Genomic DNA, 25,965 nt, shown 5'->3' on the forward strand with positions numbered 1-25,965 from the left:
GTGGGATAGGTCATCTGTCTGGAGACTAATTCATCACGCAGACATGTGGATATGTTATAGCACAAACACACACATCCTGATCTAATTTTACCTGGTTGATGTTCTCAGCTCAGAACTTCGCTCAAATAATCTTTAATGACCTTTGCTCCGTTTTCAGCTGTTTTTTCGTTTAGTGACCCACTCACTAAAACCAATAGAAGTTATCTAAGCAGGGTGACCCATTTTACAGAGCAGTTAACCAAAGCTACTTACCCAGCAGCATTATGAGAACCAGTGCTCCCATTTTACTGCTTTGACCAATGTGTTCCCACACCTGATCAAATCCCTGAGGCTTTCACACCCCCTACCCTCTTCCTCCTCTTGAACTAAACAAACAAATAAGAAAATCCGGCTTCCCTGCATGGTTGCTGACAGGGGTAACGTATGGCGCTGGGAGAGGCGGATGATGCTCTGCTGCACTTTGTTGCACAATTCCGAATGAGACTTCGGAAGCAGCGAGCCACAATGTGTTTGAAGTGTGTGTGAATCAGGTCTGTTAAAATACTGCTCGCGTCCTGGGCCTCCTTAAACCAGAACCTTGTATACTCACGCTGTTACATAATCTGCCTGTCTTTCACTTCGACAGAAACTGGCCAGTAAAGTACAGTATGTGACTGCTGTTATTTTGACCGCTGTTTCCAAGTAGCCATAAAAATGTTAAGAATGAAGTAAGTATTAGTCAAAATAAGTAAGACAACTCTGTAGGGATGGCACATTGGCGGCCAGCTGGTTTGGTCTAGACTGAAATATCTCAACAACCACTGGACTGATTACTGTTTAGTGCAAATATGCATGATCCCCAGAGGATGAAGCCTTCTGACTTTGGTGATCCCTCAACTTTTCCTCTTTTGTCAGCTTGGCGTTGACAGGTTTTAAATTAGGTTTAATTTAATGTCTCAACAACTATTGAAAAGGACAACATTTTTACAGACATTCATGGTACCCAGAGAGTCCCCCTTCACTCAAAAATGTGGTTTGCTTATCAATTGACTTGGGTGTTTGAGCCTCACTGTGCAGGATGATCTATGAGTTTGACACTAGAAGGCTGTTTGCACGTTCATATGCTGAAAGGGGAAAAGTTTCTCTGTGCTCACCAGAGTTTAAGGCGAGTACCGACGAGCTTGACTTGTGACATCACAAATAGTTTGGAGCTAATTGTGGTCCAGTATACTGGTGTGATGTGGAAACTCAGTGCACATACACTGAGAATGGACATTTTAATGAAATGCAAGACAGTTTGTGTCCAGCAGTTAAACTTTTGAAATGAAAAATATTAGCATATTCATAGATTCTGGATTTTGTCCAGGTAGAAGTAATTTTAACAAGGTTATTGAATTTTTTTTTTGCTGAAAAACCATGTCAGACACAAATATTATTATTAGTAGTTTTTTTATATCGTGAAAAATGTGCGGTGGGGATCTTTCATGACTTAAGTGATCGCCCGACTACTCGTCTAGCACCACCATGAGGTTTGATGTTTGTGGTTTTGAGTGAAATTTCTTGACAACCATTAACTACAATCAAATTTGATACACACATTCACGCCCTCTTTGTCTTTACTTTGTTTTACAACCAAATACCTGCAAACCTACATCAGCCTCAGCTGTACTTTGTGCTTAGTGCTAATTAAACGTTGGTTACTGTATTGGTCCAACATACTGACAAAGCAAAAAACTGTTAGTCTGAAGCCTGAAAAATCTTCGGATGCATCCTTTAAATGAACAACTAATGGAGTCAATAAACAGGATCCATCTTTAACTTTTCCATGATGAACTCATACACACGGATGTTCAACACTGCTGAGGGGCCAGCAGGCTCCTGGAGTTGCCTCAAGTGAGTGGACGTCAGCTTCCAGTCCCTTCATTTGTTTAAGAGTGCAGGCGCCCGGTTATGTGCATGTGGTAGCAATTTTGGGGCTGATAATCCCCCGCCCTCTTCCATCCTGTGGGTCTACACAGAAGCCCCCTTTTCCCATGCGCCCCACCTAGTCTGCCCACTCGTAAAGCTGTGCCCGACGTCTTGGCACTGCATAGCCCCTCGTTGCCATATAAAAGAACTGACAAACTGCGGTAGTAAACAATTTTGTTTATGACAAAAGCTCTGTAAACACAGCTCCATCCATGACCTCAAGCTGCTACGTGTAATCAGTGGGACACTGATTAGACACTGGCAACTGGCATTAATTGTCAGCAACTCACTGACCACTATAATCAAGTACAGAAACATTTTCAGCTGAAATGACTGAAGGCAGAGATTAAACTTCAAGTACACAACAGGATTCCAGAGATCAGTCGAGGAATCATTCAGAAAGTTAAACAAAACAGCAAATGTTTAATTTTTAAGATTTTATTAAAATACGGTGTGGAGTTTACCATTGGAAGTTACCATCACAAACATGATTGTTTCTAATAAAAAAGTAAACAAAACAAAAATAAAGCTTAAGAGCCTAGTTACAGGAGATTTTTTTTTTCCATTTTTGTTTTTTTGTTTTTGTTTTTGCAGTCTGGTGAAAGAAAAAAAAAATCAATTCACAATGAGAGTGAGTGGAAAGAAAAACACGTTCACATGTTGTAAAAATACATTTCCCAATTTTAACATTACACACAGTCACTTTCAAACATTCATTCATTCATTCCTCGTTAGATGGTTAGATGTCAGTGCCAAAAGGAAGCAAAACAGGAAAAAAAAAAAAAAAAAAAGAAAAAGTTCAGACCTGTGCACAAAGGGGAACGAGGGGAGAGCGGTTTCTAAAAAAAAAAAAAAAAAAGAAAACAAAAAAAAAAACAACACAAGAGGCTGTTCTACATTCTGAGGGAGGAAAACTTGGGACGAGGGACACGAGACAGAGGGCGACTGCTGGAGGATATGTGTGCATTTGAACCCTGAGAGAGAAAAAGTGACCGATTCTCACCGTAATAGTTTTCAGCTTTTTTTTAAATTTTTTTGACAGACCACACCAGTGTCCGCTGTGCCCCCTCCTCCTCCTCCTCCTCCTCCTTCCAGCTCCACTGGGGCTCTGGCAGCAGTGTGAAAGACGCTTTAAGAGACCCAGAGTGGTGGTGGTGGTGGTGGCGGCGGCGGGTGGGGTGGGGTGGGGGCATTCTCACACCCAAGAGTGAAATATCAGCTGTGGTTTTGTGAGCATACACGCTGTGCTTATCTGTTAGCCTATGCACATACACACTGCCGGGCTGACTTGAGCTTTTAAAAACTACAAAACAAAAAAAAAAAGCATCTTTTTAATGCACAGAAAAATTCACACTGTATTTATGTGTTTGAGCCAAAAACAAAAGGCTTTATGTGGTTCATTACTGAAAAGGAAATGCAAGGTGCTGTAGATTTAGACCTAGTTGGGGTGTGAGGAGCTTTTTGTGGAGTGGCCTTGATTCCTGGCCCGTTCTTTTCGACTGGGTGTGTCTCCTGACTTCACCTGCTGTGGTCAACTGTATTAAGGCAGTGAGTGGTTCCATGGCGACTTTCTATAACAGCTACTTTTACAGGGAGAATACAAGTAAGGCCCAGAGGATATCAGCTGGGAAGGACAGTTGGGATAAGATGGGTAAAGAAAAGAAAAGAAAAAAAAAAAAAAAAAAAAAAAATCACTGGGAGAGGGATCTCTTGTTTTCTCTGAAATGTTTCAGTACAACATGTAGAACACAGACAGCATATCCATAAAAATGAAATCCTACAATAAAACAGAACGGTTTTCATAACAGTGCACTGCTGAACTGAAAAAAAATATATATAATCATCATCAACAGCAAAATTTAAGATTACTATTATGCTCATAATCCGAACTATGGGGGTTATTTTTAAAAAATATATACTCATCACATGACAGAGGAGCCTAGCATCTCAGGACACAGACATGCTCCATGTCTCTCATAGACTCTGAGGGGAAAACTGTACATCAATGGAAACTGACCACGACAAAATGGCAACTTGGGTTGAAAACACTCTGGGGTTGAAGGGAAAGGCCCGGGGAGCAGAGGGGAAACAGCAAAGATGACACTAAATTTTTAAGCCAATAATTTTTCCCCTAAAAAATTACCTCACATGCACTATAGATAGAGCAGCTTGACAATGAAAAAGGGGGGGGGGGGGGTTCAAAAAGAAAAACAAAACAGCATCTACAACTACTTGTTCTAGTTAAAAGAAAACTAGCAGACCACGACGACCACCTTTCTTTTTTCCTCATTTTTCATTAGCCGGTAAGATGGAGGTCAAAACACATCAACTACAGGCTGGAGTCTAAGAACGGGAAAGCGTTGTGCTGAATTTTCCACAATGAGGAACAAAAAAGGTAAAGGCAAAGAGATAAACATTGGTTTTGAAGCCTGAGTATTCAGTAACCTATAGAGAACCTACAAAGATTTTGTCAATTTATTTCATGGGGCAATGTTCTTCTTTTATTGTATCGTTACTGCTACAATTTCACAACCCTTCTGGTAAAGAATAGTAAAGAAGTATCTAGAAAATCTGTACAAAAAATAAAAGGGTATGCACGGTACATTCAATATCTGTTACTGAGGTACTAGAAAGGTGTTCCCTTGACACCAGGGCAACAGCGTTAAAGAGTTACTCCTAGGGACTATTCCTTTGGAAAGACAACAGCTTGTTATCATAACAGAGTGAGGGAACACACACACACACACACACACATACACACACACACACACACGCACGCACACACACACACACGCACACGCATGCTCGCGCACACACGGACACACACAAACACACCACTGTCATTAACAAAGCCAGCAGAACACTGTCCCCCTTACTCCTATAGGGTATCTAAACTCTACTGTCCCCTCACGTTTAAAGGAATTGGTGGATGCATACTGGTTCATGAGCAGATGTGTAGGGTGGGCCATGACAGTGGGAGAGGAGTGGAGGGTGAGCGGGTGGGTGCTGGATTGTGGTGGTGGTGGTGGTGGTGGGGTGTGCGGTGAGATCTTAAAACAATAAGGCGGTGGTTGATCCCTGGTCACCCGTCCTGTGTTTTGTATGTCGGCAGTGTGTGATCACGTCACTAAAGCTAACCCGTAACTGTCCCGTCTGGTTGACTGAAGTGAGCTGCAGAAAGCGTGTGAGCGTCTGAGTGTTCAGACAGACAGTGCCCTCTGCTGGCGAGGCCCCTGACATGCTCCTGTTTTTTTTTTTTCCCCCCCAGTAAGAAAAAGCTGCTGCGTTTGATTCTGTGTGGGCACCGTGTGTAAGGACCTCACACACAGCACTGCGGCTGTAGGTGCTCTCTGATATGACACTCTTAAGCTATTATCTCGTAACAAAAACGATCCATGAGGGGCGAAGCATGTAGAAACGGGGATGACTGTCCTTCAACTAGACGGTCACAGCAGTAAGAGGTGACAAAGGATCTTGGGTATCACTCCATCAAAAGGAACATTGTTCAGTGGGGGGGGGGGGGTTGAGAGTTTAAGTATGAGCTGATCAGATAAAAACACACTCTGACAGTCTGAGAGAGCTCCACACTGACAGCACTCTGCTGAGCAAGCTGACGACAGTGTCAGGGGAGCTAAGAGCAAAACCGGGCGGAGGGTAGCTAGATGCCTGGTGGGGGAGGACAGGATGTATAGTTTGTGATTCTGTCTGGTTTACTTTAGTACACATTTTCCCCCATCACAAGAAAGGTGGAGGGAGGGAGAGAAAAAAAAAAAAGAAAAGAAGAAGAGAGCAGTAACATGAGCCATTAATGTACAAAGGGGGGCTTTAACCTTTCTGCCTCTTCTGGTCAGAGGACTGCAAACTGTAAAGCCTCATGTCAGAAATGCATTTTTTTTTTTTTTTTTTTTACAAACAAACAAACATTAACACCTAGAACCACAACAGATCAAATTTCCATTAAAACAACGGCCAACTAAGGAACTAAACCAATCCAATCTTTGAATCCTTGAGAACAGTTATTGCTGACGTTGTGGGGGAGTGAAGGGGAGGGAGGGACGGGGTGGCAGGTAGGTGGGTGGGTGGGTGGGTGAGATGAGGACGAGGATGGAAGGGTGTGTGTTCTGGGAGGTGGGGATGGGATGGGTCTATCCTGGGCTGGTTATGTGATCTGAGAAACAAGACTGTGTAGATCCACGTCAGGTCAAACTGGTGCTGCCGATGATGTACTGGAGGGTCGGGCTGTGTCTGATGCTGAGAGGTGGGGGTTGTGGGGTGGGGGTGGTGGGGTGGTTTCCAGAGGTGACGGAATGTGCTGGCGGCGGCGGGGGGGGCTATTGGTCAGAGGGGATGTCTCTGTCGGCTTCGGCCTTATTAGGCTGCCCCGGGGAGGGGGCACGTGGGGGATGAGAGACTGGGGCGATGCCGTGCGCCAGGGTTCCTGAAACCAGGCTTTCTACCCCTGCGCCAGCTCCTGGGAGACCCCCTGCTGCTGCAACGTTGATCAGACCTGGAGGAAATCTGTAACACAGAAGAAGATTTCAGATCCATGCTCAGCCTCATAACCCACCCTGATGTTTAACCATCTTCCACATCCACTCCTCTCACCTGTAGGTAGCTCCGTTAAGTTCTGGGTGAACAGTGGCGGCCTCCATGCTGGGCCACTGAGAGGCTGCCATCAGATACTCCTTATTCACACAGTTCTTCAGACTGTCAGGGATACGCCCTAGAAAAGAAAAAAAAAACCTGACCATTACTACTTCATAGAGATTTTCTGATGAAAAACAAAGTTCTTACTACTATCAGCTTTCTTCTTTCTTGGATATTTGCAAATATAAATTGATAAACAGCATTTACAGACTGGCCACCAAAAATACTTTCCTCCCATTTGCTGGAATAAAAGCAAAATAGACAATAAATAAAATTTTGCAAGACTTAGAATCACAACAATAAAACAAAGTTTTGAAAATAGAATAAAAGTCAATGACCACCAGGGATAAATGATATAAAAACCAATGATTTAAACTTAAAAACTAAAGCTATAGCATTACTCCAAATTGAATTTGAAAGCCAGATCAAAAAAATAGAGAGCTTGCCATTCTAATATCCAGAGAGTGTCTTCCACGGTTAATAATGTTTCCAAGAGAGAGAGAGAGAACAAAACTGGGCCAAGAATGCCTCCTTGAGGAATACCATATTCAATACCATGAGTCTCTGATACATAAGCACCCAAGCAAACACGGTCAAAGAGATCCACCCATTTCTCAAGTCTGTCAATTAAAATTTGGTGGTTAGTTGTATCGAATGCTGCACTGAGGTCTAAGAGAAGAAGGACAGCCACGTTGTTTGTATCCACAATAATTCTCAGGTCATTAACAACTTTCAGTGGGGCTGTCTGTGCCGTGGTTTGCTTGATAACAAGATTGGAGTTTTTCTAAAATGCTGTTGTTGGTTAGATGAACAAGTAGTTGATTAAAAACAGTATTCTCTAAACATTTACTAAGGAAAGGTAGATTAAAAATGGGTCTGTAATTGTTTAGCTCTGAGTAATCTAGATTGGATTTCTTGACTATGGTAGCAGGATTTAAACAGCTTGATGGGGATGGGGTCTAGAACACAAGTGGAAGACTTCATTCATTAATTACTTCACTGATAACATCTTCTGACATCATATCAAAAGGATGACATGATAGATGGATGCCCAAGGCAGGGAGATCCCAGGAAGTTTGAGCGTCTCTATTTATAATGCTGGCTCTAATGGAAACTATTTTTCCTTTACAAAATGAAGCAAATTCTTCACATTTGAGAGTCAAGTTGTTATGAAGAATGAGAGCAGGTGATGGATTTAGAAGATTGTAAATTGTGGAAAAAAGCACTTTGGGATTATTTTGTTTTTCTGAAATAACGTTTGAGAAATGGGCTTGTCTCTCTCTCCAGACTGCGTTATTGTAGATTATAACTTGTCCTTTAAAAATGTCAAAGTGAACGTGTAGTCTGCTTTTCCTCCATCGTCTCTCAGCTTTTTGACAATTTCTTTTCAGCTGACAAATTGCAGTAGTTTTCCATGATGATTTGCAAATTAATTGCCTTTTTATTTGTGCGGGAGCAAATATGTCTAATGAGAATCTTAAATCAACATTAAAATTATCAACTAAGCCAGTGGTGGATGGAGGAAAGGTGTTCACCAGATTTGAAATTTGTCTCTAACTTCATTGTTAATGTTATGCTTCACAACAACAGTCTCTGGACAGTCATTTGATGTAGAAAGAGTGATATTAAAAAAAAAGACACAAAAATGATCAGAAACAGGGGCTTTGGCCATGGATGAAATGTCATCGATACCCCCAGTAATAACTTAGTCTAGTGTATTTCCATGAATGTGGGCGGCGCTCTGTACATGCTGAACAAGATCGAGACAAGCAACAAGATCCAAGAAATCCCTTGAATCAGTGTGGTTGTTGACATAAAAATTAAAACCACCATGTGATTTTATCATGACTGGAAGGAACAGTGGACGTGAAATCATAAAACTCAGATAACAAGTTGCTGTCATGTGTTGGGGGCCGACAGACAGTCACAATGAGTACAGGCTGGTGTGCTTTAATAATCATTGCTAAGTATTCAAATGTTAGAAAATGTGCTAGAAAAGTAGCGATCTGATGCCCTCTTTTACTTTGTCTATTGGAGTATAAAAAGGTGAAGTTAAGAGGAGACTAACAAAGTAGCTGAAGCTGTTTTAAAAATAAAAAACTAAGACCATGTTCAGAAATAAAATCATTAATATAAAATGTCTTGCTAGAGAGGGATCTAATATTCAAAAGTGCCTACTTTATTGGCTCAGGGTCGGGCCTCGTCAGTTGGGACTGACTGATTTTCAATTTTACTAGGTTGCGTGTGTTTCTGCCATAATGAAGGATCAGTACGACGTTATTGTGTGAGGCTGAGCTGTTGTGAGGCAACTCATATTTCTTTTGTGTTATTGCGACAGTTAACTATACAGGAATGGAGAATATGTCACTATTCACAGCTTTTGAAGTGTGGTAGGAACAGGTGGGTATTTTTATGGATTGATATTGCAAAATGACAATGATGTGGAGGTCGTTCTTTTGACGGTTTACAGGACTGTGTGAGTTCAATATTGTAGGCTAATAGTCGTTTACCCTCTCTGTTGAGATGAAGTTCATCCCGTGCAAAGAGGTTGGGTCACTTCCGAAAAACAAGGAAGTTATCTACAAAAGGAATTCCCACTGCACAGTACTGTCCTTTAAGCCACATATGTAGCTGATGCATCTGGCTGAATTTCACATGCCCAAACTGAGGAGAAGGCAGGGGTCCGGAAATAACACACTGTCTGCCAGACTCCAGGACAGTATCAAGAGTTTTACAATTATACTTCAGATGACTTTCAGATTGTTGAAGCTTAATATCATTAGATCCAACATGTGTGACCACTGAGGATGCAGGAGAATTATCCCGCAGCAGTCCATGAAGCAATGAATTAATGTGGAATACCTGAGCCCCAAGATAGCAAAAGGTTTCTGTGTTAAGACAGTAGATGTGCTGGACAATGGATCAGCCTACAATGAAACAGGAGGGAGAAGGGGACAAGCTGAAGGCGTCCCCTCGAGGTCCTCTTCCTGCGGAGGGAACCACAGTCCTGGGATACACCTCGGGACTCTGCCTGCTTTGCCTGGGTGGATAAACCTGGGAGGGTGCAGGCAGCAGGGATGGAGGCGAGGGGCTGGATGTAGCAGCCGTAGGGGCAGGGATGGCCATAGGTGGTTCATCTGTGGTGACGACTGAAAGCACCGGAGTAGTGTCCGCAACGCAGCCCGAGCTAGGGACAGTGAGACTGGACAGAGTGTAGGCAGCTGCAGGCACGGCTCCCGCAGGGGTCAAGCAGGAGGATGGCCTTGGTTGTGCCGAAGTGTCCCACAGGACAGTGTCGGAAACAGCTGAGCTCATCGCAGCTATCTTTTTTGGCTGAACAGAGGCAGTATCAATGTAACTGGACGAGAGAATATCCTTCTGTTTTAGTTCACCTGATAGTCTGCAGGTGTCTTCTTTGAGGTGAGTGATACTCCTGTTTGCTTTCTGGAGTAGGTAGCAGTCAACACGCGGCATGGTATGCAATACGTCTGTCCCTCATAGATGTATGGTTTCACTCAGCCACTGCCTCACTCATAACTTAAAATCCAAGCATCCGATGACTAAAATCCTTCGTCCGGTTAAAAGATACAGTTAAAAACAACCAAGATCTAAAAAATGTATCATAAAAATGTGTCTTTAAGCTGGATAAAAGACAAGACAGCGTTTTTGGCGGGCAACGACACACAACACCGAAGTATGCGCGATCCAATACTGTTATCTATCACCAGCTGACGCTTTTGCTGGTTAAAATGACAAAGATCGCAGGTTGCAGGTCATATCAGCTGTCGCTAATTAATGTTGATTCTATGAGTAACTTGATGGCGGGCCAAATGAAACTTGGCTGCTGGTTTTGTGTGCTCTCTGCAACCTGGTGTGTGTATTCAGCTGAAGATCATTTTTGATCAAGAACTCCACCTGTAACACTACAGTCACAAGTGTTTTTGTAATCCAAACAACTCCATACATAGTGATTAATATATTTCATTATTTTAATGTGCCATATACATATTGCTGCATATCTTCTACTGCCGTGTATATGATCATTTTTACGATGTAGAGTATACTGAGCATCAAACATTTAATTCAGGATCAATTAAGTTCTATCTTGTGTCATGGGCAGGTGTTTCATTTAGGTAAATATAAAGGACTTGGACTCTGTATCAACAGATACCCAATATTAAAAGGGCTCAGATTGGGATTGGGGTAAAAAAACAAACAAACAAACAAAAAAAACAACTTGAACACATCCCTACTTACCAGTGATGGCGCGGCGCACTTCCCTGGCTGCCTCCTCGCGAGCCTCGACGGACGCTTGCTCGCTGTACCACGATGTGTGCGGGGTACAGATCAGGTTGGGGGCATCCTTCAGAGGGCCTGTTGAAAAACTGTTAAAGGGGGGGAAAGGTTGTTATAGAGAAGAGGAATGAGGTTGTGTATTATGCACATCTCTGGGTGTACGTGTGGCAACGTGGCTCTGGCGTGTCATGGGTACCTGAAGGGTTCTGTCTCGTGGACGTCCAGGGCAGCCCCTCGTATCCGTCCCTCCTTTAGGGCCTGAGCCAATGCTTTCTCGTCGACCAGACCACCTCTTGACGTGTTCACCAGGAAGGCTCCCTGACGCATCTGTATCACAGAGTTAGTAATATTAAAACAATGTGGAGCAGACCGAGCCAGAGAGGGCTGAAACTTTCAATCTGTAGCAAACAAAACAGCATGGTCTTAAATGATTTGGGACAAACAGATTCTATTTTTATTCTTCTGATCAATATTACAGGTTGGGAGCAATGTTTGGTTCAACTATCATTCTGTACAAATTAAAATCTAGGTTGTCTAAACTGTTACAATTGTGCTTAAGCACTGTTGGCCAACTGCTTTAAGCTGTATATAGAACAGAACTTTGACTCTAAATAACATTAGCTTTCTCTATAAGTCGCAAAATATCAACTAATGGTTTAATAGATGGTTCAGAATTACGGATATTAGATTTGACATGGTGCATAAATAATTTTTCCATTCCTTCATCTATTAAGTGATAAAGCAGATATTATACTATTTCTACAGCTAATGTAACTAAGCCTCTGAGTAAACAAATGCCTTTTTATTCTCACACACAGCAAGAGGAAAATTGTGGCAGGACAGGGTGCACAAAAGTTGAGAGAAAAAAAAAACAAAACACCTTTGGCATGAGATTCAAAAATGGATCAAACACTGGATCCAAATTCCCCAAAATTTGATAAAACCGTACACCAATCCATTAATACAAGATACAATCTTCTCTAATCTACTGACCATTTACATTTTTGCGCATGAATTCTAACATACAGGCTGGCAATTTGCTGACATAATTGCACAGATAAAACTGAGGAGGTTGGAAAAATACCTTCTGATGAAAGTTCAAACATGAGACAACATGTGTTTGTTTTTTTTTTGCGTATTCCGAGTGCGTCCTACTCACCTGTTTGATGGTGAAGTCATTGATGAGGTGGTGGTTGTGCTCATTGAGGCTGCAGTGCAGGGATACACAGTCAGAGTGGATGAGCAGGTCCTGCAGGGTGGCCATGCGCTGCAGGCCCAGTGAGCGCTCCACGCCGTCGGGCAAATAGGGGTCATAAAAGATCACGCCAAAACCAAAGGCCTTAGCCCGCAGAGCCACCGCTTGGCCAACACGCCCTGGACAGCCAAGAGAAATGGAAGTTAGTAACAACAACTGTGGTTCTTTCACTGGAGCTAAAACAGACATAAGATTGGAAATTTCTTACTGAAGCATAAATACCCAACAGGTCCTACAGCACACTGTCTGACCATCAACTGTCTGATTAAAGGCACTAACTTCATCCATGCTCTTCACTCACCTAGACCGATGATGCCCAGCGTCTCACCCCGGATACGCGCGGCACCGCCTGCCACCTCCCTGATCTGCTCCACACTAGAGGCTCGAGTTCCCTCTCTGAGGGCCTGGTGCATCCAGGTGACTCGCCTGTACAAGTTGAGGATCAGACATAGCGAAGTGTCGGCTGTCTCTTCCACCGAGGAGGCTGGCACATTACAAACTGCAATGCCTGCACGGATGCGTGGAAAAGAGGAAAGGGGAATATTAAACATTGAGTGTTATTTTGTGCGTTAGCTTATCTCTGAACTACAATTGTGCGTACTATGTACAAGTTCTATCCCCTCACCGAGCTCAGCTGCTGCTTTCACGTCGACGTTGTCAAAGCCGGAGCCGATCCTGACAATTACTCGAAGGCCTTTAAACTTTTCCAAATCGTCTCTGGACAGAGTGATGGTGTGGTACAGCAGGGCGGCCACTGCCTCATTTAGCACCTACAGAAGACAAACACATTTTTAAATCATCTCACAAACTGTGCCTGTTATTTAAATATTACACCCCTTAAACAAGGATCAAGGACAGTAAAGCCACACAGCTTGGCTAAATATAAGTAAATATTGTCAGGCTGTGCGGCGGAGACAGAACATTACCAACAGTTTGGGTTTTGTACAACATCCGAGATTCATTATTTACAAAAGTGAAGAACATGAGAATGAAGAAGCCAACCTATTTTTGGACGCAGTGCAGATGTTAAATTCTTTCATATTACATCATAATGACCCTCATGGATAGTGATTCAAGTACAGACATGTGTGGGTGTGTCTCCTTTACCTTCTCGTGAATCTCTTGTGTGGACTGGGCGTCGCAGAAGGCCACCGTGGCCACATCTTTGAGGATGGGCATTTCCACAGTGCAGTCGCGCCCGTCCAGCAGGGCCACCAGTGGGCGCGGGTGCATTGGCCCGTTCAGGATGGGGGGTCGGATACCTGAGCACAGCAGGAAGAACAATCACAATAAATAAAAGGCTAAATATTCAATTACAAAATTATTACAAATCCAGGATACAAAAAAATAAAATAAAATAAATGAAGGCACACAACGTTGCCAACACTTAAAAGCTTTCTGTTAAACATTTGTTTTTCTTTCTTGCTTTAATGACGAAGCTTGTTGATGACACTTGTATTTCAGTACTCGTAAATTTAAGCGAGAGGTTTAGTGACTCAACAGTCTGTATTTCTCATGTCTGGACCCTGCACACATGGCTACAGTTAACAGGACTAACAGCCACACTTCTTAGACAATAATAACTCAGACTTTTATGACTCTCTTTTTCCAATGCATCCACCAGCACCCAAAGGGAACTACCAGGATGATGTGTGAGTGTGTTCCTTCAGAAGCTGTGTTACAAAAGTAACGTGTAACTAAAAATGTGATGGGGCATGGAGAACGTCCAGCTTTCTGGCCTATTTGGTACTGAACTCCAGCTCTGTTTAGGAACACGTGGAACCGATATACACCGTCCTGCCATCGATCAATCTCTGTTCTGCTCAAGACTCCTCATAAGGGGAAGGTTAGATTCTGGTCAGTGAGGCAGAGCACTTGATAGAGTATTAAGCCTGGGAACTTGACCTGCCTACTGTATGAGGAGAGCGCACAAACACACACACACACACACACACACACACACACACATACACACACACGCAGAGGAGGGGGCTGGGACGGGAGGGGGAAGAGAGGATGGGAGTGTGGCGGCTGGGGGAGGGGTGGAGAAAACTGCGGGGTCTCAGAGAGGAGGTGGTGGGGGGGTTCACAAGGGGGTCTGAGTCATGACCTAAATTCTCCCGTCTGGAGGAGTCCTTCCTTCCTATTTTTCTGGTTCTCCCCCTTTTCTTCAGACACACACACACACACACACACACACACATACACCTTGCTGGCAAACATCTGCGCCATGGCCAATTTCCATTATACCAACAAAAGAAATATTGCATTTCAAAAACAAATCAATGACATAAATAAATGTTACATCTCTGCCAATGTAGAAGTGTTAAATAAGTGGAACGGTAATATCAGCAAACGCTTTTTATGCCTTTCTTTTCTTTCTTCTTCTCCTAAGCAGTTCTTGGCTTGGACTAACCCCACACATGCACCAGTGCACACTGTCTTGTCCCTGCTGCGTGACAGGTGTGTGTGTGTGTGTGTGTGTGTGTGTGTGTGTGTGTATGTCCCTGGGTGGGGGAGTGTGTTAGCTGGAACATTTACTTGGACAGAGGGCAAGAGGTAATGGTGAGACTGCAGAGGAGGGAAGGGAGTTGGGAGCTGGTAGCGGAGGGTGGAAAACAAATATTTGTGAACACTTCCTCTGACGTCTGAGATTTCCCAACGCGTGCGTGAAATGCACTTTGGCAAAAAAAATAAGAAGGAAAAAAAAATGTACAGCCTGGTAACCGTATAGAACATACAATCTACTGCTCTCCATTTAGCAATGCGACGTAGCATTCACTGCAGATGGTTCAAGAACGCTAAACAGGCCTACTTCTACATACTGGAAGCACAAAGAGACCCTTACGATGTAGAAAAAAACCCCAAGGGGATCGTCACAAAGACCGCCTCTGAAAAAGTTGCTCTGGAAATATACAAGTAGGCCTACACACAGAGTAATTTGAGTAAAGGACACTGGCATACCCGAGGCCTACGAAGCACAAGCATGGCCGCACACAATACAATTCATTCAGTGATTCATTCATTCTCCCTCCCTCTCCCTTTCTTTCCCCTCACTCCCTCCTCCTCTTCACTCTCCCTCTGGCCGCAGTTGGAGGAGTAAGAGGTGAGGGGGGAGGGGCAGTGAACGATGATAATGCAGCAAGCAGCGGTACTCCACCCAGACGCAGCTAGACACACACACACACACACACACACACACACACACACACAGTCATTCAGTTCCTTCTCAACGGCTGCGAACACCAATACGCGCTGAACATAAAAGGGAAACTGCACACACATAGCTGCACCACACCCAAACCATAGATCTCTCCCCCACAGATCACAAATTTCAAAAATACATTCCAAAATAGAAAACACATGAGCACAGGGCCTAACCTTGCATTATGAAGTCTGTCAGCCCGTCTTCCTCTCTCTCTCTCTCTCCCTCTCTCGCCTTGCTCTCCCTCTATCGCTCTTTTTTTTTTCTCCCTCTCTCTCTCTCTCTCTCTCTGTCAGCCTGCTCTTGGCTGGCTGGATCCCAGCTGTCATCCACGCCCAGCCCCTCCCCCACGGCCAGCCTCCAATCACGGGCGGCTCCATTGAGGGCCAGCCAACCAGCACTAACCTCATTAGCATAGCCGAAGCCGAAGCCGAGGGCGGTTTGGGGCTGTTGTCGTTTTTTAAAGAGACAGCTGGCCCGTTTCCCTGTAGCTGCGGCCACGACCCTTCACCTTGTCCTCTCCCTCTCACCCGTCTCCAGAGACTCTCCCAGACTGTTCCCTCCATTTTAGATCACCATTATGTCTGAACTCAATCATCACTCTGCTACTCATAATACTGGCTTTTCAAGAAAAAGTCAGGCATGTGCACTGTACCATCCATCACTGGATATACTTTTATGCAACAAAAGTAAAAATAATTTTCTATTATCTATAGTTTGAAATTCAGTGCAGCATCTCCATATATTTACTGCGCATTCCTCGCATAGAAATTTTATAAATAACTTAAAACAGCAAACGCCACCACTCTCAAATGCACAGAGAGGAGGTAATAAATACAATCAAGATCAACATTTTAACCAGATTACTACTTCAGAAAAACACTACAGACAAATATGTTCATCAATAGACCGAATCACTGACGTCACGCTGCCAACAACAGTCACTTCCACGTAGACAACTGGCAGGTGATTTGAATTATTTTCTTTATTTCTGTTGTCATTTTCAGCCATAACAGTAACGTTTGAAGATATATAGTTAAACCGGTGGTCTGACCTATGTGATGTTTCTGCTGTGCTTATTTTAATTACTGTGTTGCTTTGATAAACTAAATCTACCCAAAAGTGACATCTCACCGTCAGTCGGACTAACTGGTGGCTGCCTTTGTCATAGTGGGAAGCCACCTTATCACTGCTTTACTGTTTTATACCTATTTATGCTTACTTCTATAACTTTTGCTACTTACTGCTTATACACCAACTATACATCGTACAGTCCATTACAATGTAAACAAACATCGGTTTTATAGCATTTCATTACACTAAAACAAAGGAAATATCTTCAAATCACAACATCCCTAGAGTGCCAGTATAATATATTAAAAGCAGCCATTAAAAAGCAGACTTCTACAAACATGATATGGAAGTGTCTGCATCTGGTTTCAAAGAATACACATGACAGATCATTTTTCAAAATCTGCCACTGAATCTTACTTTGGTCTGTCTACATAGTTAACATAGATGCAGGTTGCAGCAAAAAAAAAAAAAGTAGTTTCAACATGTGGACACAGCAAAACATATGTCTTTTTACAATCAGGCCAATAAAAGGCTTAGCTGGCTGTTTATCTTAATCTCTGCATTTAAATAACAAAACATACCCCATAAAGGCACACAAGCTCCAACATATTTACTTTTACTGTGTGTATAAGTATGTATGAAATCTCACCCTCACAAATGCGGTCAAGTCTCTGCCGCTTGACCTGTTTATGTTTGTCCATCAGAGCCATAGACCAAGCAGTCTGAACCTGGGACAGAGAAGAACAGATCCGAGTGCTAGGGAGCCCCTTAATAAAGTCCACTTAGTTCCACCTGCAAACACACAGGTATAATAATCAGCAAAGACAAAAAAAAAAGAAAGAAACAAAACACACACGTACACCATTTTCTGAGGGAAAAGTTATTAAACTCTAAAAATAGGGCAAATTCACCAGTACTCAATAGAATATATGCTGTATATATGCTATGTGCTAAAAATTAGCAATAACTAAAATTGGGAGGGCATAAAAAAGTAATATTTACATATGTAACAACTTACACAAAGATGATTAAGACAAATAACTTAAAAAATCTACACTCAGCAGCAGTAGTGTATAATTCTGTAATAAGATTTTCAAAGTTGATTAAGTTTAAAGTACATTTAGTCACAGGCTGTACTGTAGACAGACACTCACCTGTAGAACAATGTTCGTTGTGCCAGTCAGGTTGACAACTTAGTTTACACTGTAAACACAGAAATGGTATATTGACTTTAGATTAGGACAATGTCATGATGTTGATATCATTTAGGGTGGCTCGTTAAGAAAGAAGACAAAAACATGGCACCAAAATTAGAAGCAGTCGCTGAAATACAGTGTTATGTGCAACTCCTGATGACAAACATTTTGATATAGGTCATTTGAGCTCATAACTCGTTCAGGACAGGCTCATACTGGCTGATATTCACTCACTTTACTTTTACAACAAACTACTTTTTTTTAATTCAACTTGTTAGAGTTGCTGATCACGGTTTCCAACTTTGTGGTCGACTTAAATGTTACTTTAGCTTCCAGTAGTAACACCGCATTCACATACAGTGAATTAAACAGTTAAACATCTATCAGTTAATGTTTCAGTGGCAAATTGAACGGAAGTTTAACTTAATTGGGTTATTTCCCAGAGTTAAATGTATCCTTCTTGTTCGCAGCCAAGTTACCGTTAACTAATGTTAGCTTGTAGCGCTAGCTAGCCCGTCTCTCAGCTATCGAGAATAATCGGGGCACATACAATGAATGGCGGAAGATATTTGTCTGATCCGTGCAAATGCTCCACGTATTTAGCTCCAGTTAGGCGACAAAACCAACTACAATAACTAGTCTGCCCCTTCTCAATAAGTTTAGTTAACGTTAACTTCTGATTAGCATTCCGAGCTAACGCTAAGTAACTCAATAGCAAGGCAGCTAGCTAGCCGATGTTGGCTAGCTAACCCAAACACAAACACTTGAGGGGTCTTAATAGCTAACATTTTAATTGAAAAAACAAAACCCTGCTAACCCCCTGGCATGCACAGCTTTTAGTATTATTTGGCTGAAACTTAGTTGTGAAGGGTGTCCGTATTAACCGTGAACATAACTACATATATGAGACGTTGGCAGCATTGCTAACGTTAGCTATCCAGCGCCGTTAAACTAGCGTGCGGGAGAGATGCGAGCGGAGGGGGAGCCCATTTCGTCCGGTTTGTTATCAGCGAGTGGCGCTACAATGTGAAATATCTGACCCACAAGCTTCAAAAAACGATTAATTCTACAGGGAAAGGTGCATCGCCCACATGACTGAATTCAAGCAGGACTACTGTGTAAACCAGTGACCGAAATCTTGCAAAAATGGTCAATTATTTACCCCGAATAAACTCTTTCGAGAGTGCTGAGACAGTGTGCGTGCGTCGGTGGCGTTCCCTCTCTCCCGATCGCCATGAAATTAGACAAAAGAGGAAGTGGCTTGTTGGTGGGGGGGTCAGTCTGTGAAAAAAAGCATCGGTGGACTGGAAGGAGCGCCCTCACCTTCCACGGCGGAACGGCTACCTACCTGACAGAGACATGTAGGACTTTTCAGTACAACTTTATGTCATTATCAAAAACTTTGCTGGTGTACTTTAACTTGATTATTTACAAAGAAGTAAACATTTGCCCCCACCCACCCACCCACCAAAAGATAACGTCAAGTCATCGTTAGTTATAACTAGTTATAATCGAGCTTAATTTAATCATTGAAACTTTTATTTTGACCCCTACAGACAAAAAAAAAAAAAAAAAATGAACTGGTCATACATCAAAACCTGCTATTAGTAAAGTAAGAGTGGACTAAATACTGCAAGTTTATGCACTATCAGTATTGTACTGAAATCAGCCACTGGGTGTCACAATAATCTAATCTGTTGACCCCCCGAGTTCATCTTTCCTTATCTATTTGTTTTTGAATGGAAGACAAGACACTTTTTGGGAAAAAAATATCATTCTCTATTAAATTTTATTTGTACATAAATTGTGCAACAGGAATATTTCCATCTGAAAACACATGAAAAATCGTTTCTGAAAGGCCACCAAATCATCTGCATCACTACCGCCTTTGTCACATACACTCACAGAATTGGCTCGATGTTGTGTACTCCCAACCACCGTACAGTCCGTTACATTGTGCCCTATGGAGTCCAGCTGCAGCATCGATTCAGTTATTCAATTGACTATTATAGTGCATGTGCCACCCATTCAAAACTATCTGAATCAGCGCAAATGGAGATTGCAAAAATGTCTGGCTGTGAAAAGAAGACCAGAGCACCAAGAACTCTGTATTTCAAGCTTAAGGCATGGTCAGTTTACAGTATCATCAGTATTACTGTTGAGAAGGTGTGTTAAAAGTTCAAGCTGAAATCAAAAACAACATATGAACAAAAAGAAAGAAAAAAAAAAGGGGGGGGGGGGGCTTTCCTTTTTGCCAGTATAAGAAAAGTTTCCCTTTGATGAAGTAGAGTAACTCCAAAAGGACAAAAACTAAAAATCAATGACAGAACAGCAGTAAAAGTATATGTGTCTTTAGGGTCTGTGGGGGATTTCAGGGATTGCAGCAAAATCCTGGAATGTATCCTGTTAAACCTACATTTACGTACAGATCAATATTTCTTATATTGTTTGGGCAAATCAAATTTCTGACCTATACATGGTAGCGTTATGTCCATCTTTAACAGCTTACATACAGTCATGTCCAGTATCCAATAGGGCATTGAGGAATGCTTTCCTCTATCCCATTAAACTGTTGTTTATTGTGTATTCAAATCCCTTCTGAGGAAATATTAGGAACCTTCTGCTTACTCCAGTATATAGTGTTTCATGAGTATATGTAAGGATATCAAGATGCATACCAATGGTTAACGCTAATTAAGAATTGTATCAACATGAAATATTAGCCAAAATTCTGTGTGCATGAAAACTGGCTTACGGTATTTGCTCATGCACATTTCCCTATGGAGTGTTGAATAGGCAGGCACTGTGACTTTGTGAAATGTTGAACAGTGAACTAGCTCAAAAAGGTTACAATCATACCATTGTAGTTTGATAATAGCTCCTAACTGCTTGGTTCTTGATTATGAACTCTAGACATATGCCTTAGGAGGGCAGCAGGTTCCCAAGGACTCTGCCAGAAGAGCGCACAAAGCCTACAGGTGTGCTTAACATGGTTATGAATGCTGTAATCACACTGAGCACCAAGGAGTGGTGGTCAGTTCTCTTCTATAAGGTTCAAGTCAAGTTCTGTGCAGTCTCTTTCAAAAATCGTTTGTCCTCCATCTGTCACAGTCCTTTTTATTTTATCATCATCATCTTCTTCTTCCTCCTCCTCCTCACTTTCACTTAGTGGCCCAATGCTCGCTCGTCCCAGGAACTCGGCAGGGGAGAAGGCCGAGTGCTGCTCTGCCTGGGAAGACACTGGAACTATGCAGCCACTGGTACCACAAACTAGGGTCTCGCCATTACCAATCTACACAGGAGAAAGAAGCATCATGGTCATCACGTGACAATTCTAGGCACTTCAACATGTGACAAAACACCTCACCAAAAAAACAAACAAACAAACAAACAAAAAAACCCCCAAAACCATCACCGTCCACACCAAAAAGTAATAAAATACAGGTGGCGTGGTGATGACATCACAGGAAGTACGTCTGATTGCATGGAAGTGCCAGTTTCTTTGGTTAAGTATAGATGAACTGATAGAGTGAATGGGCGTATAAATATGAACCAAAAAAAAAAAAAATCAAATGAGTGAGTGAGCACTGATGATTATTATGGCACCAATGGCAAAAATAAAATCCATTACTGATGCAGCCTGTGACAGAGCAGAAATCACGTTTTTACCCTTCACATCGTTACTTTTGTATAATATTGCTGAGCAGTATAACGCCTTCTATAATGGCCCCATGTCTGAATGAAGCTATAATGAACATTTACATAAGGAACAAAATAAATTTTTTAAAAAACCCACAAGACAACACACAACCTTTACTTTAACAGATTGATGAGACCAGAAATATTGCATATTCCATCTCTGAAAAGGGCAGCAAAGTCTGCATTTAAGGATTTAGTCTGGAGAGCCTTTGTTAACTTTTTCTTCTCATATCAAGGCATAATGAATAAGTAAGTTAGTTTTGCTTTAGTAAGCAGCTGCAAGCAGCGATTAACCTGTGACCGGAGTCTCATTATGGTTTGAACTTGTTTTCAGCTGAGTGCATCTGTATCATATCCTGGTTACTGTATGAAAGCAAACTTCTAGTGGTGATAGGAAAACTACAGCTTTAGACACTTGTGTAGTGACTTTAGTCTCCAATTAGGTAAAATTGGCTGCACCAACAACGCAACCCAGAACCCAGTCCTGACTGCACTGCTGTGAGTGATACAGAGATATGGAAGCAGACCTGGGGGGTCCATTTCTCACTAATGGTCCCAACATAAACACTAGTCTGAAATGAGGAGAGTTGATTGTGTGTGGGCCAAGCTCAGTTATGCTGAGCCAGAGTCAGAGGCCTACTATTTTGCTCCTAGGTCCAAGGGCGGGGACCATGAGCAAAGGTGAACCCAGAACTGCTGATTACTCCATTACTGATACCAGTAACTATGTGCATCTCAATATATGGGCCACAATGATGAGATTGAAAGACACTAGCTACCCTGACAGCCCATTGGGTGTTTCTTCCTCACCTGTGTCATCTTGCTGAAGTCGAGGCCTGGCCTGGGGCATGGCAGGACATCTTGGTCATGGCGCCTCTTCAAGCGAGGTTTTCGCATGTCGCAGGGCTGCGAATGGCATCGAGGCAGCGCTGGGTGCAGGTCGCGCCTAGAGGAGGATGGTGTACTGCAGGCTGAAGTGGGAGATGGAGACAGGGCAGGGTGCTCCATGCCAGAACAGCCATATGTCAGAGCAGAAGCAGGGGAGGGCTGAGGGGGCAGGAGCACCACAGAGGTGTCCTGAATGTGCACAGGGGAGAGGGAGAAGCGGCGATGTAGCACTGAGTGAGAAACCAGGGGGGCCGGTGAAGAGGAGCAGGAGGAAGGGGTAGCAAAGGAGGCAGAGCAGGCTCCTTTAAGCGTGTCACAGGGGTCCCATGGGAAGCTCCATGGTAGTGGGGAGTCAGAGGACAGTGCTAAGCTAAAGAAAGTAGGGCTAGAGGAGGAGTGTAGGGAGGAAGAGGTGAATGAGGAACCGGGGCCACAAAGTGGCAAAGAGCTGGCTCCAGAGCCTGAACTAGATGCTCCTCCACTTTGGCAACCACGTTTTACTGGGGTCCAAACCTTGGATGCACTAGGATGCCAGGTGGAGCGGCACCGAGACAGGTCCTCTGGAACAGAAAGGGAACGGCAGTGGCGTTTTGGAGGAGGTGGGGGAGGAGAGCTCTGGAAAGCCTTGTCTGTAATGGAAACCTCTGGTCTGTGCAGAGGTTCCCCACCTTGGTAAGGAGGCCATAGGGGGTCTAGTCCACAGGAAGTATCCTGAGGGTTGGCTTTGGATGATGGGTGTGTAGCTAAGCTGGTCTCTGAAAATGCCAAAAGGGAAACATGAGACATTTTCTCACCGATAGGTTGCAAATGCTGCACTTAATTCAATGAACTTGCCTTGTGTCGATCTGCAGGCACTCCACGAGATAGTGGGACTGGAGCCCACTGCGGGTAATGACTGAAACAGAAACATAATAACTTAAATTACCAGAACCCATAAAACGAAGTGAACCAAAGGAAAAAAACTGAGCAAATTAAAAAGATATAGTTTGGTATCCTACTCACCACATTCACATTGAACGAGAAAGCCTTGTGATAAGGCTCTTCCAGACTCTGCTTACGGAGCTGCTCTGTGATAAGCGTCACCATAATTGTAGCTATGGTTCAGGGATAGACATGGAGACGATGAGGAGATTCACTGAGGGCAGTGGGAATTTGTCAGAATACTGGCGTGGTTTGTGGTGTCCCCTCCACACCTCAACCAGCCAGACTGACCCAACTTTCTCACTATGCCACCATCATCTTTGTGCCACCTAGAGGGACAGTTGAGAAGGGATCAGTATGAAACAATGTCAATGATTAACTGAAACTTGTGACAACATTTACGAGAAAGCACTTCATTGAACAGTAGCTTATATATTGCATAACAGATCTATCAGGCCTTGGATAGGAGTGCTCAAACATGCTATAATGTAGTGCAGAAAAGCCCATAGATAAATAAACAGAATGCCTGAATAAGTGTTAAGTGCTGACTACATATTTCTATACAAGACCCAGGCTGGAATCTATATGCTGCCTCATTCACACGTGAAAGGCAGAAGTTCACGTTCGCAAAGGCAGAGAGAGCACACATGGACGCGAGGAGACCCAGAACAAAGAAACACTTCACATTCCATCATGCACACTTAGTGAGTGAACATGGCCATTTCTTATTGGGACAACAAACACAAACTAGTGCAATATCACAGAAAATACAGATAATGTCCTAAGTGGAAACCTTTGTGGCAGTACCATGGGAATCAAAGTCAGTTGAGTCCAATTAAACACGACATGACAAGAGTTGTGAGTTGAAGAGAGAATGGAAGGGGGAGGGAGAGACGAAATGAATGGGGATAGGGGTTGGAAGCATGCCATAGTATCTTTGCAAGGGGGACAAAAGAATGGTGACCAGGTTTAAGGGCTTATATTACTAAGGCAAAGCCAAAATGGCATGATGCACCCAGAGAGCAGAGGAACATAAGACAGGCTGTGTGTCCATATCATTAACACACCCTCCTCTAATATTTTTTTGCATGCAAAAGCCCCCTGAATCCACAAAACAGACTGTAAAATTTACTTGCACTACACAAGAAAATCCCAGCAAACCTCTACACAGCTCCATAAACGTGCTGTGAACAAAAAAGGTACATTGCAAACTGAAACCAAAACAGAAAGACAATATATTCACTGAATTAAAATCCAACATGGTCATTTCACCTTTCCAGAGCTCTTTTTAAATCCAGAGCACCCAAAATCTAGAGTACATATAATGCTGACACCATAACTGACAAACATATGAACTGTATCAACTTCTTAAGATAATCTTTCTTAATCTGAATTAAAACTATTGATGATATTCAGCCCTACTCATAAATACTTTGCTTCAACACTTGCTGTTAGCAGTCAGATGTGGCCTCCAGGGCCTTCCTCCTGGTGGCAGACATGGTGCTACATTGCTAGCCTAGTCCCACATGCCAGAAGACAAGCTGCTTCACCGGCACAGGAGTACAGACTGGACCTCATGATGAGCTCTGAACCCCACAGGATGACTGCATTTACTCAGAAACAGCCCAGAGCAGTGTTGTCAGCCACCAACTGTCTTTAAACTTTAGCACTTTTAAACCTGGCCTACAAACTTTAATGTTACCACAAATGAATGACATGATATTCTCAAAACAACTAGCAAGGGAAATCTAGCACAAGACACTACTAATTAACTATTAGTTAGGTTAATACAGTAGTTCTGACCTTAAGACACTTAAAAAGCAAATAAGTTTTAGACAGCTTGCCTACTAAAAACACAAAGTTTCTGTTAGCCAGTTAAAAACCTATCACGTTAGCTGCAGGACAACTGCTCGTCATTGACGATGTGAGACTTATTAACATAAGCTTTACTGGCTAAATCGGATACAGATATTAGCTGGTGAGCAAAGTATACAGTAAGCTAGCTCAGCAACACGATGCAGCCCGTGTAACACGAAGTTATTAGCCGGCTCTGTTAGCTAGCTAGTATGATAACAAGTGCCCTTAGTACTGGCGTTATTTTGGTTATTCGGTCTGATTGCTACCGGTTAATGGCTTGTCATTGTGCCCGGCTGTAGCCATGATTCGTAAGAGTAAAATATGAAAAATGACGTTAAAGATATCACGGCTGGGCCGATAATGTATCTCTGGTCAGTTGTCGCGTTAGCTAGGTTACGCAGCTTGTTTGCAGGCTAGCGTGCTACAGCTGTCCTGATGTATTACCTGCGTTCAGCGGTTCCTTAGCAACCGAAGCTGCACACAGTCCAGCGGGGTATATATAGCCTTTGGGCGATACCAATATAGAGGTATTTTGTATACGCTGCCTCAAAAATAACAATTTAAGGAAATCCCGCTATACTTGTTGAAAGCATATTTTTCAGATATTGATTTTATTCACATGTTCCCAACTGAAGCTTAATTCTTAGCTACATATGTCGCACTTGTTATACACGTCTCTCTCCCGTTGACAGCCCCACATTTTAGGCCCTTCTAAATAAAGCAACAGCATGGAATCAAAACCGACAATGTCTGAACGAAATTAAGAGATTCAGTAAGAGTTATTTCTGGAATATATGGCACCATGTAATACATATCTAATTGAGCTAGCCTACCTATATCTGCGACAGACAAAAAACTTTGTGTTGCAGAATTCCTATGAACCCAACGCTTACCATTGACGCATGCGCAGTGGTTGTCGAGATCTAGCATAATGTGCCATAAAAGCTAAATCGTTGAACTACCTTGATATCTTTTATTGC

At 42.8% G+C, this 25,965-nt stretch overlaps 2 protein-coding genes across 8 annotated transcripts; both read right to left on the minus strand.

Annotated features, from left to right (window-relative positions):
• Positions 1–2,601: 2,601 nt before the first annotated feature.
• LOC121902167 (C-terminal binding protein 1) lies at positions 2,602–18,962 on the minus strand. 4 transcript variants are annotated; one of them, XM_042419415.1, is made up of 11 exons: positions 18,783–18,962; positions 17,579–17,627; positions 17,074–17,216; positions 13,253–13,407; positions 12,771–12,915; positions 12,447–12,653; positions 12,050–12,264; positions 11,087–11,217; positions 10,852–10,979; positions 6,553–6,670; positions 2,602–6,465 (listed from the first exon to the last, which is right to left on the minus strand). In XM_042419415.1, exons 3-11 carry the CDS (start codon positions 17,132–17,134, stop codon positions 6,279–6,281), a joined length of 1,347 nt encoding a protein of 448 aa, XP_042275349.1. In that variant the 5' UTR covers positions 17,135–17,216; positions 17,579–17,627; positions 18,783–18,962; the 3' UTR covers positions 2,602–6,278. The 4 variants fall into 4 exon arrangements, with proteins under 4 accessions (XP_042275349.1, XP_042275351.1, XP_042275350.1 ...); XM_042419417.1 differs by lacking the exon at positions 18,783–18,962 and adding an exon at positions 18,549–18,753; XM_042419416.1 differs by lacking the exon at positions 18,783–18,962 and adding an exon at positions 18,438–18,542.
• Positions 18,963–19,390: 428 nt separating this feature from the next.
• LOC121902032 (protein FAM53C-like) lies at positions 19,391–25,867 on the minus strand. 4 transcript variants are annotated; one of them, XM_042419206.1, is made up of 5 exons: positions 25,819–25,867; positions 23,210–23,457; positions 23,042–23,102; positions 22,130–22,962; positions 19,391–20,912 (listed from the first exon to the last, which is right to left on the minus strand). In XM_042419206.1, the coding sequence occupies exons 2-5, from the start codon at positions 23,291–23,293 to the stop codon at positions 20,655–20,657; spliced, it is 1,236 nt and encodes a 411-aa protein (XP_042275140.1). In that variant the 5' UTR covers positions 23,294–23,457; positions 25,819–25,867; the 3' UTR covers positions 19,391–20,654. The 4 variants fall into 4 exon arrangements, with proteins under 4 accessions (XP_042275140.1, XP_042275137.1, XP_042275138.1 ...); XM_042419203.1 differs by lacking the exon at positions 25,819–25,867 and adding an exon at positions 25,430–25,509; XM_042419204.1 differs by lacking the exon at positions 25,819–25,867 and adding an exon at positions 25,252–25,397.
• Positions 25,868–25,965: the final 98 nt, after the last annotated feature.

Source organism: Thunnus maccoyii, chromosome 8, assembly GCF_910596095.1.
Source record: "Thunnus maccoyii chromosome 8, fThuMac1.1, whole genome shotgun sequence".
Classification (NCBI taxonomy): Eukaryota; Metazoa; Chordata; class Actinopteri; order Scombriformes; family Scombridae; genus Thunnus; species Thunnus maccoyii.